Source organism: Littorina saxatilis, linkage group LG9 (assembly GCF_037325665.1).
Source record: "Littorina saxatilis isolate snail1 linkage group LG9, US_GU_Lsax_2.0, whole genome shotgun sequence".
Classification (NCBI taxonomy): domain Eukaryota; kingdom Metazoa; phylum Mollusca; class Gastropoda; order Littorinimorpha; family Littorinidae; genus Littorina; species Littorina saxatilis.
This window is the reverse complement of record NC_090253.1, coordinates 34,963,117-34,976,260: the sequence shown is the minus strand read 5'-3', so window position 1 is coordinate 34,976,260 and position 13,144 is coordinate 34,963,117. Positions and strand designations below refer to the sequence as shown.

Sequence of the window (13,144 nt, the reverse complement as noted above, 5' to 3'; positions counted from 1 at the left end):
TGTTGATATTATAATCTGCTATTTGCTATAATTTGCTATTTAGTGGATATTTTATGTTTTTGATGTTCTTGATGTTTTGCTGGAGTTGATCTCAAACAATAATTTCTTCATTGTACTTTCAGTGGCTGTTTTGTTTTGTACTTGCATTTAGTCATTAGTATTGTCAATAAGCTTATTCCATTTCTCATTTTATTTTTCAGAGAAGCCGGAATCGCTGAAGGGAGCCTCTCCTGTGAAAGATGACTTGACTAGTGCATTTCCTTCAGTTCAGATCAAATCGGCTGATGAAATGAAAAGGGAAACATCTTTGGGTATGTAAATACAGTGCTACCTGCGATGTGAGCCCCCTCTGATGAGAGGACATCTCAAAATAAAGGACACCTGTTGTCTTTTGTGATATTGACCGAAATATTCCTGTCATGACAAGCACATTTGAATTCTTGATCGTTCTATTTTTTATAACATTCAGTCAATATTTGGGATCACTTGGAAAGTCAAGTGGCTATGTCCTTCTGTCTGTCGGTATGTTTGTGTGTAAAGTAATTCCCATTCAACGTAACTGGACAGGTGCTTACTAAACTTTGCATGTGAATTCTTCCAGTTGCCCCGAAAGTGGCGTATGGCTACCTAAATGGCGGAGTAAAAACATGGGTGTGCGATTTTCAGCCCATGAACGAAGAAGAAGAATTCTTCCAGTTAAAACCCCAGACATTCTTTTCTTTTTGTTGTTGTTTTGTTGTAAAAGGTGCAGGGTTCATGGAGGTGCTTGAAATCCTTTAAAGTGCTTAGATATTGAGAGATCAAATTTAGGTGTTTGAAAGTCCTTAAAAAATTGGCAAGATCTTTGAAAGTCCTTAAAAACTCACTTATGAGCCTGTCTGCTTCTAAACCATCGTCTGCTAGTTTAGTCGTGTAGTTTGGCGGAGCTGTTGGTATCATTTCCTGAAGTGCAAGATGCCAGGTCAATGCATCTTCCGAGATGAATGGCTAGAGAAAGTAGCAAATGTGTGCTGACATTAGTAACAACAGACAAAATTAAATAATTAATTTCTCAACATCCAGTGATTTAAATCAGTGTGCACAAAATGGGTATAATAAGCAGCGAGTGTTTCATTGTGAGCTTTGAAAGTCCTTGAAATTTAGAACAAAAACCTGTATGAACCCTAGATGTGCCCATTTCTCTCCTATTATCATTCTAGCTTACACTTCTTTATGCGCGGGTGTGTGTCTGTGCTAACATGTGTGGGTTAGAGAATGCAGGCTACATAGGTAGAAAAGAGGATTGTGCAGCTAGGCTTGTATACACCTGTAAAGGGTTGGAGGTAGGTTTTCAGGTATGATGTGTAATTGGTGATTTTGCGAATATTCTTTTCATCATACAATCTTTTATATTCGATCCTCCATTTGGAATGTGTTTGGGTTTTTTAAACACAAGCAAAAGCGCATGTGTGTGTGTGTGTGTATTTTGGCTTTCAGTCGCAATAAGGACTGTACCAGTGTGTAACATTTTGATCTTTCTGGACGACAGATTGACTGAATACTTTCATGTCGCTTACATCTACTAGGTCTTGCAACATTGTGAAGCACTTTTTATGTTTCTCTTTCAACAGATTTCCAGCAGTTGCGTGAATACTGCCAACAGCTGTTTGAGTTCAAAACTGTCACAGTTCAGAGATACAAGTAAGTGGTTGGGAATCATCACATATGTTACTTTTACAAACTTTGACATTTTCTAACTGAGTAGTCAAACTTTGTGCATTCAGCTCGCTTCTTTGAAAAGATACCTGCATAAAATTTTGTTTACGGGGAGGGCCATATGTTTAGTACTTGTTTGGTTATCATTTATAGTGGTCTGGCAACTGTGTAAAGCACTTTTTATGTTTTCTTTTTAAATACCATTGCTGCTGCGTGTGTAATAGTCTCCGGAACAAAAAACGCTAAATGAGAAAGTATGAGATGAGCAGAGCAAGTCCAGCAGTTGAAGTGTCTCAGTATGTCTGAGCTGAGAGTGGAGAAGGGTTACGGTCATAGCAGCAGTGAAAACATGGTTTGGGAGTGAACCTAGTTAAATAGAAATTACATCACAGCCACTTTAGGTGACCAAGGCTAACCTTTCCTTGTGGTTTGATACATGATTTCTGAAGTAATCCTGTTTCTTCTCAATTCATCACTTGCACACCCATCAATTTTGCAGGACTTGGAGGGATAGGCGTAAACACATGGGATCTAAGAAACAGTCTCGGCCAGAACTTGTAAGTTTTGAAATGTGAGGTAGACAGGTATCTCATATTTAGATAGCAGTAGAACTGTGAAACATTCCAGAAGGTGGGCAATTAAGTCCTAAATTTGGAAGGGTTGTGCTGGGAAGGATTGATGCAGTGAAAGCAAAATAACCTGTACATTTTTTATTTTTGACTCACCTGAGTAATGGGCGAGTCTTGGCATTCATCCGTGTCCGTCCGTATGGAAAGCCGTCTGGCTCATAACCTATACACGTGAACTAAATGATTAACGCACGTTAATTATTTAATGCATATGCATTAAAGATTTTGATTTTCTACACATGCAAAAGGTGAATTAAATTACATATTCCTACTCCGAATCACATGTAGCAGTTGACTCAGTCTAAAGTGCTAGGTCTGAAAAGGCTACCCGTCTAAGGGGAGCAACCCCAACTAAAAAAGTGTAAACGTAGCTATGGTAATGACGACGCACCCAGGGAGTTACCTCCCCTCCTGCGTACTACGTCACTACTGCTACTGACCACGTGACCCCTATCATTCGACACTTCAGCTTTCTAGGGAGCAGGTCGTGAATTTTTTGGCTCTAGTGGAAGTTCGCTGTTTGGTGTTTGCTTAGACACCCACCGGCACCCACACCCGTCTCTTCACCCGCTGCACTGGTAGTTGGTGAGCTCGTTCCTTTACTTGTATCGAACGTATTTTTTTTCAGTTGCTACTTGAAATTTTCGGCCACGTGTTGGTCACGTATTTTGTGGTAGCCATTTTGGAATTTTTTGTCGCCATTTTGTTGTCAGCATGTCTGACGGAGACAAAAAGCGCGAGCGCGGCAAGGCTGATGTGAAAGGGAAAATTAAACCCAAGTCTTCCACTTCTGTCCCTAAGCCTATTTTGGTTGTTGTTTCCGACGCGGCTAACAATGCTGTTATGACGGTCCCTATTTCTGCCCCGAATGACCAGCCGGTTGTGGGGCAGTCTAATCAACCTACGCGTACCGTTGTTTCTCGCTCGTCTTCTCTGCCGCTTGCAGATTCGACGTGTTGTTGTTATTGACTGTGTGCTTGTTCTTATCGCTATGATGGGTTAGTTTGTTTGTATTTTTTAATGTCATGATTTGTATGTCATGTGTTTGTGTGTGTGTGTGTGGTGTTTATTGGAATTGTAAAGCACTTGGAGCTGTGAATCAGGACTTTAGCTATAGAAAAGTGATTTATTATTATTATTATTATTATTATTGTTATTATTATCATGTTATGATGTGATAGTGTCACAAATGAGGTCACCCAAGTGTCTGAGTACAGTGGAACCCCCCTTTTAAGACCCCCCAATTTAAGACTTCCTCCCTTTTAAGACCCTGTTTTCTTGGAATTTCTGTTTATAACCTCTGTAAATTTACCCCCATTTTAAGACTCCTTCCTTTTAAGACCCGGTTTTCTTAGACTTTCTATTCATTTACCTCTGTAAATTTACCCCCATTTTAAGACTCCTTCCTTTTTAAGACCGGATTTTGTCAGATTTGTGGAGGTCTTAAAAGGGGGGTTCCACTGTACACATATTTTTTTCTAGGCCAGCCATAACTCAATTTGGTTAAAACAATTAATAATTATTATGATTCTTGAAAACCAATTATCAAAATGTCATGATATTTTATTTATAATCTAGATAATGAAGGCGAGTCGTGTAAGCATTTGCTTTTCTTGTTTATTAAGGAGCTGTTTTCCTTCTTGCTAACTAACTTTCAGAAAGGTCCAAAGAGAACATTTAATAGGGGGGGAAAAACATTAAATACTGAGAATGAGTCTGTGTACTTGGGTATTTTGCTGTGAATGGTACACTTCCCACAGTAGTGTTTCCCTCGGGTGTATTTTGGATTGTCAGCTGTCCCAGTTTATTTATTTCCCTCCTGATTTGTGTGACCGGCACATATTGGATGACTGAACTAGTTTTTGCGTGTGTCTGTTGTTTTAGTTGCACTGTAGTTTTAAATTTGATGTTAAACAGAATGGTTTTGTTGTTGTTTATTTTATTTTATTTTGAAAATAATACTTACCACTTCATTAAATTACATATTCTTACTCCGAATCACATAAAAGCATTGACGCAGTCAAAGATGCTATAGGTCTGAAAATGCTCTCCCGTCTACAGTTAAGGGAGGCAACCCTTCAAAGAAAAAGCTGCCTCAGTGTGTTAGTGCGCTACTCCCTGGGAGTTATCTCCCCTACGGGACATGCAGCGTCACCACCAGCTGACAGCACGTGGCTTATCATTCCGACTTTTTCAGCGAGAGCGAGTGGTCACAAAATTTTTTGCTCTGCTGTGACCGATCTTGACTTTGCTTTTGCAAGGCTTCCCACCGGTCACTACTCGTCTACATCGTCTCCTGTGTCTTCCTTTTGGTGAGACCGTTCCTTTCTTATTTTTCTTTGGCATGTTTGCTTTGGCTGCTGTTAGTTAACCACAGTGTTGACTGTGTGATTTTCAGTAGACATTTTTGGCCGCCATTTTGGATGACAAAGATATTTCCAAACGCAATTTAAAGGGGGAAGTCAAGGGCACGGCTAAGCCAGCCAGGTCATCTTCTAAAAGGGTGACTGAAGCCATTGTTCATGTGTCTGATAATGAAAATATCGCCGTTGCTGTACCTATTTCATCCACATGTGGACTTAGTGTTTCTGCCGGTACTTCGTCCGTCCCTACACCTGTCCCCCCACCTGACCATAGCGCTCTTGTCGCAAGTGTTCTTGGTTCTTTGATTCCAGAAATTCGCACTTTGGTTCAGTCCGAATTTCAGGAGAGATTGTCGTCGATGAGCAGTTCCCCCCGCTGTTCTCTAGGGGTTCTCTTGCCACGCTGGGGACTTCAACCTCCGTCACTGATGTGGTTTCCGCTATTGTCACCCGCCCTTCCGATGCTTCAGACCTGACTAATCGTACTCTTGGTACATCCAGTCAATCTCTCTTGGGAGAAAGGTCTCTTCTTGGCCGGCCTCTACCGTATCCCACCTTGGGTGGGGGTTCGGGGGGACATGTCTCTTCGGGGACTCGGCCAATGCAGGGTCACGACCTGCAAGGTTTGTTTGTACCAATGCCCTTCGTCGGTCCTCATGCCACAAGGGATACGGTACAAAGTCAGCAGCCACACCAGCCTTTGGCTTCCGTGGCTGCTGCGCTTCCGGTTTTACCGGAAGGACAGGTCCACCCGTAAGCGCACACCCAGGTGTTGTAACGGCGTCGGACATAGGACTGGCCTACGGGCACCACGGGTTCCGGCCGCAGTCCACCATACAGTCGCATCAGCCGTCGGCTTCGGCGACCAGTATGGTTCCGGTTTCTCGGCCGGAAATGGTTTTCACCTCTTATCACCATCCTCTGCCTAGGCAGGAAGTGAGGCAGGATGACTTCCGGCCAGTTGGCTTTCCGGTTTTCGGTTATGCTGATCAGCCTTCCGCTTCCGGAAATCTAGGCTACGGTCTTTGCCCGTCTGTCGCGGCTTCTGACATGCAGTCATCAGCTGTTGATCAGACTCGTCTTCTGAAGCATCTTCTTGGTTGCTCCTTCGGCGATGGACGATTTCCGGACCGGAAAGGAGGATGAAGCTTACTTCTGTTTTGAAGAATCTCCATCTGTTGCCTTTCATCTTACTCACCCTAGGCATGAGGTGAGGCAGGACGACTGCCGTTCGGTCGGATTTCCGTCTTCCGGTTATCCCCATCACCCTTCTGCCACAGGCAACTATGACTACAGTCTTTGCCCGTCTGTCGCCGCGTCTGACTCTCAGTCTTTCGTCGGTGAGCAGACGAGTTCTGGTTTTTCGGCCAAACTCAAGGTGGCACTTGAACTGGCTGCGGAAGTAACATCCAGATATTTCCTGAGGGCACATCGTCTTCGGAGGCTTCCGGCAGGTTGGCTTCCCGTTTTCCGGTTATGCCGACCAGCCTTTTTTGATTTAGGCAACTATGACTATGCTCTTTGCCTGTCTGTTTCGGCTTTTGATACGCAGTCAATCGCCGACAAGCAGACTGGCCTACGGGCATACGGCTTCCAGCCGTTTTTCACGCAGCACCAGTCACACCAGGCTTCGGCCACCGTGACTTCCGCACTTTCGATGCTGACGCACAACCGGAAGTCGCTGCTTCCTCGTACCGTCTCTCTCTGCTTATACATGGACCGGTAGAGGATAACTTGCGGTCAGTTGGGTTTCTGGTTTCTGGTTAAGCCGACCACACCGTTGTGTCAGGCTCTGCTGATTACGGACACATCCCGTCCCATCACGCGGCCTGTCCGGCCCCATCTCATGGTGTCAGTGACTCTCTGACTTCGAGTCAACTGCCGCTGAACAGACACGTCTCTCACTTCCGGCCTTCTGGCTGCTACCTCCTACCATCTTAGCCTGCTGAGGCACGAAGTGGTAGAAGACAACTTCTGGTCGGGTGGTTTCTGGTTTCCAGTTCCTCCGACTGTCTCTTTTCAGGAAACAATGCTTATGGACATTTTTCGTCCCATTATTTGTCGTTTCCCGCCGCTACACAGGTTTACAACGAATCGGTATCAGCATATGACTTAGGTTCGAACGCAGATGAACAGACTCACAAATCCAAGTAGCAAGAAGGTCATACACGACAGCTGTCGGCTAATGGGTACACACCTTCTTTTCCGGTCTCACAACGGAATTTGCTCGGACTTTCTTTTAACTTCTTCCGCCTTGGCAAGAAGTATTCAAAGTCAGTTTGAGACCAACATGACTGCCGGTTTCCGGCACCCTTGGTCAAACATACTCGACGGGTAACGACGTTCAAGGTCACAGCCATGTTCATTCATCGGTGTTTCCTGTCACAACCCATGAGTACAATGAGTCTTTGTCTTCGTTAGACACGGACTCTAACGCAGAAAAGCAGAACTGCGTCACACTTCCAGCCAAGCTTGGGCAAGTACTCGAAGCAGGTCATGCACCAGCAGCAGCCTACTTTTGGCTAACCGAATCGGAACAGGCCGTGATTCACAGCTACGGTAGGAAGGTGAGCGTTCGCAGAGGTTCAAGGAACTTCAGGAACGCTTATGCTCTACCAAGAGCTTTTTCCCACCGAGAAGGACTCTGGTATCATGTACTCAGGCGTCACTCTCGCTTTCCGTGAGGAGATAGGTCGCGCCTCTCTAGAGCTGACTTCTATCTCCTAGACCCTTTCGGGGCTCACACCATCCCAAGGATTTACATACCTTGGCATGATTTTCTTACGGTCACCTGGAGAGTTCGTCCTCCTCAGTAACGAGTGGACAATCTCAGGCACTGTTCGTTCCATGTCGACACTACAGCAAGCGCCCACTAGGATTCTTGCTTCCATCCTAGGTCAATTGGAATCCAGGGTTACTCGCTAGGGAAAATTACACTAAAACCTTTCCCGCTAGCGCTAAAGCCGCTCGAGGATTCACCCGCTCAAGACTGAATCAAGTCTATTCCAAGTTGGAATATTAAGGTTGGAACCGAACTGGATAACTCAAGGTTTCCCTATAGCTACACCCTCCTGACACAGGCGTCTCTTTCCATGTCCTGAGCATCGGTTCTTGGCCGACCACGGAAGTTAAGCAACTTCGAGCTCGGTTAGTACTAGGATGGGTGACCGCTTGGGAACACCTAGCGCAGCGATTTCCGATACGGTTATGTACTGCGTGCAAATCATACACGGCGCCCGCATACGCGGCGCCCGCAAGAGAACCGCAGTTTTAGCGGTGCTCCTGTTAGCGCGATCACCACGGGCTTTACGGAACGTCGCAGTTTCTCAGCGCACGCGGGAAGAAGATATCTTTCTCGACATGGCAGCATGGCTATCGTATAAGTTTAATCGGGCTGCATTTTCGGGCTCGCAGGTTCTCTGATTAGCGAATCTCGGTCCATCTTTTATGAGAGGACGCATATTCGTCGAAACTGGAAGTTATTTCCTTAGGTTTCGGTTTTAAGACATTTTCTACGATTCTTCGATGTAGAAGTCTAGAAAATGCCAGAATGAGGCTCGACATTTTCTCCTGCCTCTAGCCAGCGAACAAGAGACACGTCTTCTTGTCTCTGGTTCATTACGAACAATTTAGCAGCTACCTCATGGAGACTATGGTACTGTGGCTTACTCAAGCTCAACACCATCAGTGCTCCACTCCCCGGAGGGTTACACTCCTGGTCGGCTGGAACTCCCTTCGTTCGATCCGAAAGGTAGACGCACAGGTTTTTGTTCGTTGTTTACACTGATACTAGCTATACTACTCTCGTTTTCTTTTGAAGACAAGGTTCGTCTTCTTCTTTTGAACTCTCACAAAGAATTTACCCGATGCTCCCCAGCATGTCGTAAGAGGCGACTAACGGATTCTGTTTCTCCTTTTACCCTTAAGTGTTTCTTGTATAGAATATAGTCAATGTTTGTAAAGATTTTAGTCAAGCAGTATGTAAGAAATAAGTCCTTTGTACTGGAAACTTGCATTCTCCCAGTAAGGTAATACATTGTATTACGTTGCAAGCCCCTGGATCAATTTTTTTATTAGTGCTTTTGTGAACAAGAAACAATTAACAAGTGGCTCTATCCCATCTCCCCCCCCCCCCCCCCCCCCCCCTTTCCCCGTCGCGATATAACCTTCTTGGTTGAAAACGCCGTTAAACACCAAATAAAGAAAGAAAGAACTCTCACAGCTCTCTTTTTAGAGTTATGACTGTCTTCCTGGATTCACTGATTGCAAGAAGTTTTCACTTCTTTCGTCCGTCAGGAGCAAGACAGAGTCAGCGAGATTGACGCTCTTTCCAGTCGTCCGGAAGACGTAACTCATGAAGCTTACGGTCAATTTCACTCAGGTTTAGACCAGACTTTCTGGCTTTAATCTAAACAGACCAACACCCACCGGTCACCAGAGTGCAACCGCTCAGTAGGTTTTTCAGGCAGTCAGCCCTTCCTCCAGCACCGGCAAGAGTGCACGATTCTAGAACTTGGGCAACGCCTCTAGCAGTCCTCAGTTCAGGAGGACTCTATGATGTTCTACGAACAGCTTTTTAGAAGGCAGACGACGTTTTATCAATTTTGAGAAACGTCGTCGGAACTAGATAGGACATCCCCCGTTCTACGCCCGCATTGTGGCAGCAGGAGCGGGTCAAGTCCACTTCAGAGGATATCAATACTGTGATCCTCCGCACAGCTTACTGGAAATCAGAAGATGTTTTCCTGAACTTTTACCTCAGAGACATCTCCGGCATCAGGCAGGATGGCTCACGTTCTCTACCTGCCATGGTGGCAGCAGGGCAAGTCCTTTCCAGATCTTAACAGTAGGTTCCAAGGTATACTGTAGATTCCCACCGCCTTGTTGAAGCTATCTGCTTTTATGTGATTCGGAGTTCATTTCATTTCATTTATGCCTTTGACCCCGTCCGGGGCATAGGCCGCCAACAAGAGCTCGCCAGGCACTCCGATCCTGGGCCAATCTCTCCAGTTGTCTCCAGGTGTAGCCGATGTGTTTCACCTCTGCCTCCAAGTCACGACGCCAGGTGTTTCTTGGCCGGCCTCGTCTCCTCTTGCCCTGCGGGTTCCATGTGAGGGCCTGTCGCGTGATGCTGGTTGTCGTCTTGCGGAGTGTGTGGCCAATCCACCAGAAGCGTCTTTGCAGAATGTCCTGTTCTACGGATAACTGTTTTGTTCGCTGCCAAAGGTCTTTGTTGCTGATGGTGTCAGGCCAGCGAATTCGGAGGATTCTTCTGAGGCAGGTGTTAATGAAGGTCTGGATTTTTCTTGTGATGGCAACTGTAGTTCTCCAGGTTTCGGCTCCATACAGCAAGACTGACTTCACCGTGGTGTTGAAAATCCTGAGCTTGGTGTTGATGCTCAGGTCTGCTGATGCCCATACGTTCTTCAGTTGAAGGAAAGCTGCTCTTGCTTTGCCAATCCGGACTCTAACATCAACGTCCGTGCCACCCTGCTTGTCGACAACGCTTCCGAGATAGGTGAAATTGTCTACCTCTTGCAGTGCTTCACCATTCAGCGTGATGGGGGTCGTGTTGGCTGTTGCGTTTGTCCTAAGGACCTTGCTCTTCCCCTTGTGGATGTTGAGGCCAAATCGAGCGGAGTTGTTGGCCACAGTGCTGGTCTTCTCCTGCATTTGTTGTTGGGTATGGGAAAGAAGGGCCACGTCATCTGCAAAGTCCAGGTCATCCAACTGTGTCCAGAGTGTCCACTGGATTCCGTTCCGCTTCTGGGCTGTGGATGCCTTCATCACCCAGTCAATCACAAGTAGGAACAGGAAAGGCGATAGTAGACATCCTTGTCTCACGCCTGTTCTCACTTGGAAGGCATCTGTTAGTTGACAGCCATGGACTACTCTGCAGGTCAAACCCTCGTATGAGTTCCTGATGATGTTGGTGATCTTTTCTGGCACTCCATGATGTCTCAGCAGTTTCCAGAGGCTTTGTCGGTCAACGCTGTCAAACGCTTTCTCATAGTCAATAAAGTTAACATAAAGAGGCGAGTTCCATTCCTGTGACTGTTCAAGGATGATGCGCAGCGTTGCTATCTGGTCCGTGCATGGCCTGTCTTTTCGGAATCCTGCTTGATGGTCCCGCAGCTGAGGATCGACAGCATCTTTCAGTCTGTTCAGTAGCACTCGATTGAACACTTTGCCTGGGATAGACAGCAGTGTTATCCCTCTGTAGTTTGAACAGGCGCTCAGGTCTCCTTTCTTGGGCAGTTTGATGAGGTACCCCTCTTTCCATTCTGATGGGACTTGTTCTTCTTCCCAGATCTTAAAGAAAAGGGGATAGAGCATCTCCACGCTGGTCGCCAAATCAGCCTTTAGCGCCTCCGCTGGGATACTGTCAGGTCCTGCCGCCTTGCCGTTTCGCAACTGTTTGATGGCCTGGCTGATCTCCTCTTTTGTCGGCGCGTTGCAGTTGATGAAGAGGTCTCCGTTGGCTGTTGGGATGTCTGGTGGATCCCGTGGAGCTGGTCTATTTAACAGCTCCTCAAAATGTTCCATCCATCTTTTCCTTTGTCCTGCTTCATCAGATATTGACTTGCCCTCCTTGTCCTTCACAGGTCTCTCAGGCTTGCTGAACTTTCCGGACAGCTTCTTGATGGTGGCATAAAGGTCCCGCATGTTTCCATGGTAGGCGGCTTCCTCTGCTTCTGTTGCCATCGTATCCATGTAGTTTTTCTTGTCGGCCTTGATGCTCTTTTTGACGGTTTTGTTTGCGCTTGTGTATTTCTTCTGTGCTTCTGCTTTTCCCATTCTGGTGCGGCTGTTGTTGATTTCTGATTTCTTCAGCTTTCTATCCTCAATCTTTCTCGTTGTCTCTGCTGTGATCCATTCTTTGTGGCTGCGTTTTAAAGGACCAAGCACCTCTCTGCAGGTTGATGTGACGGCCTCCTTCACTCCCTGCCACTGCTTGTCTATAGTCTCTTCCTCGAGTATTTCCTGCAGGACCTCAAACTTGTTGGAGAGAGCGATCTTAAAATCCTGCATCTTAGTGTTGTCTTTGAGGGCCGTGGTGTTGTATCGCTGACGTTGGCTGGAACCCTCTGTCCAATTCCTTCTCAGCTTCAGCCTCAGTCTGGCAACTAGGAGCTGATGGTCGGAAGCAACATCTGCTCCTCTCCTCACGCGGACATCCTGAAGTGATCGTCTGAACTTCTTCCCGATACACACGTGGTCGATTTGGTTTTCCGTCGACAGGTCCGGTGATATCCAAGTGGCCTTGTGGATTCTTTTGTGTTGGAAGAGACTCCCTCCAATGACCAGGTTGTTTGTAGCACAGAAGTCTGCAAGCCTCTCTTCGTTGTCATTCATCTCTCCTAAACCCTGTTGCCCCATGATCTCCTCATAGCCTCTGTTGTCACTGCCGATCTTTGCGTTCAAGTCTCCCATGACAATGGTGATGTTACGACTTGGGCATTTCTGGATTATGGTGGCCATTCGGTTGTAAAACTCCTCTTTGTCTTCCTCCTCAGTGTCGTTGGTGGGTGCGTAACACTGGATGATGTCCAGGTTAATCCTCCGCTTCTTGGTTCTGAAGGTAGCGGTGAGAATCCGTGGTCCGTGGGCTTCCCATCCAATGAGCGCTCTCTGTGCCGTCTTGGACAACATCAGGGCCACTCCTCTGGTGTGTGGAGCACCCTCTTCCTCGTGGCCCGAAAACAGCAGCATCTCTCCAGTAACGAGTCTTCTCTGTCCGGAGCCTGTCCATCGTGACTCGCTGATTCCCAGGATGGACAGGTTGTAGTTCCTCATCTCGGCTGCCACTTGCGCAGTCTTGCCGGTTTCAAACATGGTCCGGACGTTCCATGTCCCGAGAGTGGTGGTGGTCCTGGTCGACATGATGGTCGTCGGCTCGGTGGTTTCCAGAGGCATCTGGCTTTCGCCACCGTGCTTCATAAGCTCTCCAGCTGGAGATCCATCTTCTCCCAGGGCCGAAATGTTCCTTGTATCTCTTGTTGACGTTTCTGTAACGGGTATTTTTTTTTCCATGGATGGGTTGTTAGCCCTTCGCACAACCCCCAACCTGGAGGGCCAGGGTGTATACTTAGTCTGGCCCCATTCACCTCAGACCTGTCCGGCGTGGTTACACCTGCCAGGAGCACTATGAAGGCTCCGGCCGGCATAGCTCTTTGGATCATCAGGGCATGCAAGCTGCTACGCCACGGCAAGGCATATACACCAGTAGCAGGTGATTCGGAGTAAGAATATGTAATTTAATCGAAAATTTCAATAATAAATTTTCATTTGATTAATATACTTACCCGAATCACATGGTTAAGTCCCTCCCACCGGCCCTGCTATAGGCAGGTTTCACAGTATTGTGTTCAGCAATTTACTATTTACACACTCAAATTCTACAAAATAAATGTTGGCACACAATTCAAAGGACATGTTTTTCCAACAAAGTGAGTT

At 46.5% G+C, this 13,144-nt stretch overlaps 1 protein-coding gene across 5 annotated transcripts in view; it reads left to right on the top strand.

Annotated features, from left to right (window-relative positions):
- The window catches only part of LOC138977047 (microprocessor complex subunit DGCR8-like), a 55,357-nt gene that overhangs the window by 18,787 nt on the left and 23,426 nt on the right, over nt 1–13,144 (top strand). For all 5 annotated transcript variants that reach the window (XM_070349951.1, XM_070349953.1, XM_070349955.1 and 2 more), the window contains exons 5-7: nt 201–311; nt 1,611–1,680; nt 2,195–2,252. In XM_070349951.1, coding sequence (XP_070206052.1) covers nt 201–311; nt 1,611–1,680; nt 2,195–2,252 — 239 coding nt within the window. The remainder of the gene's footprint in view (nt 1–200; nt 312–1,610; nt 1,681–2,194; nt 2,253–13,144) is intronic.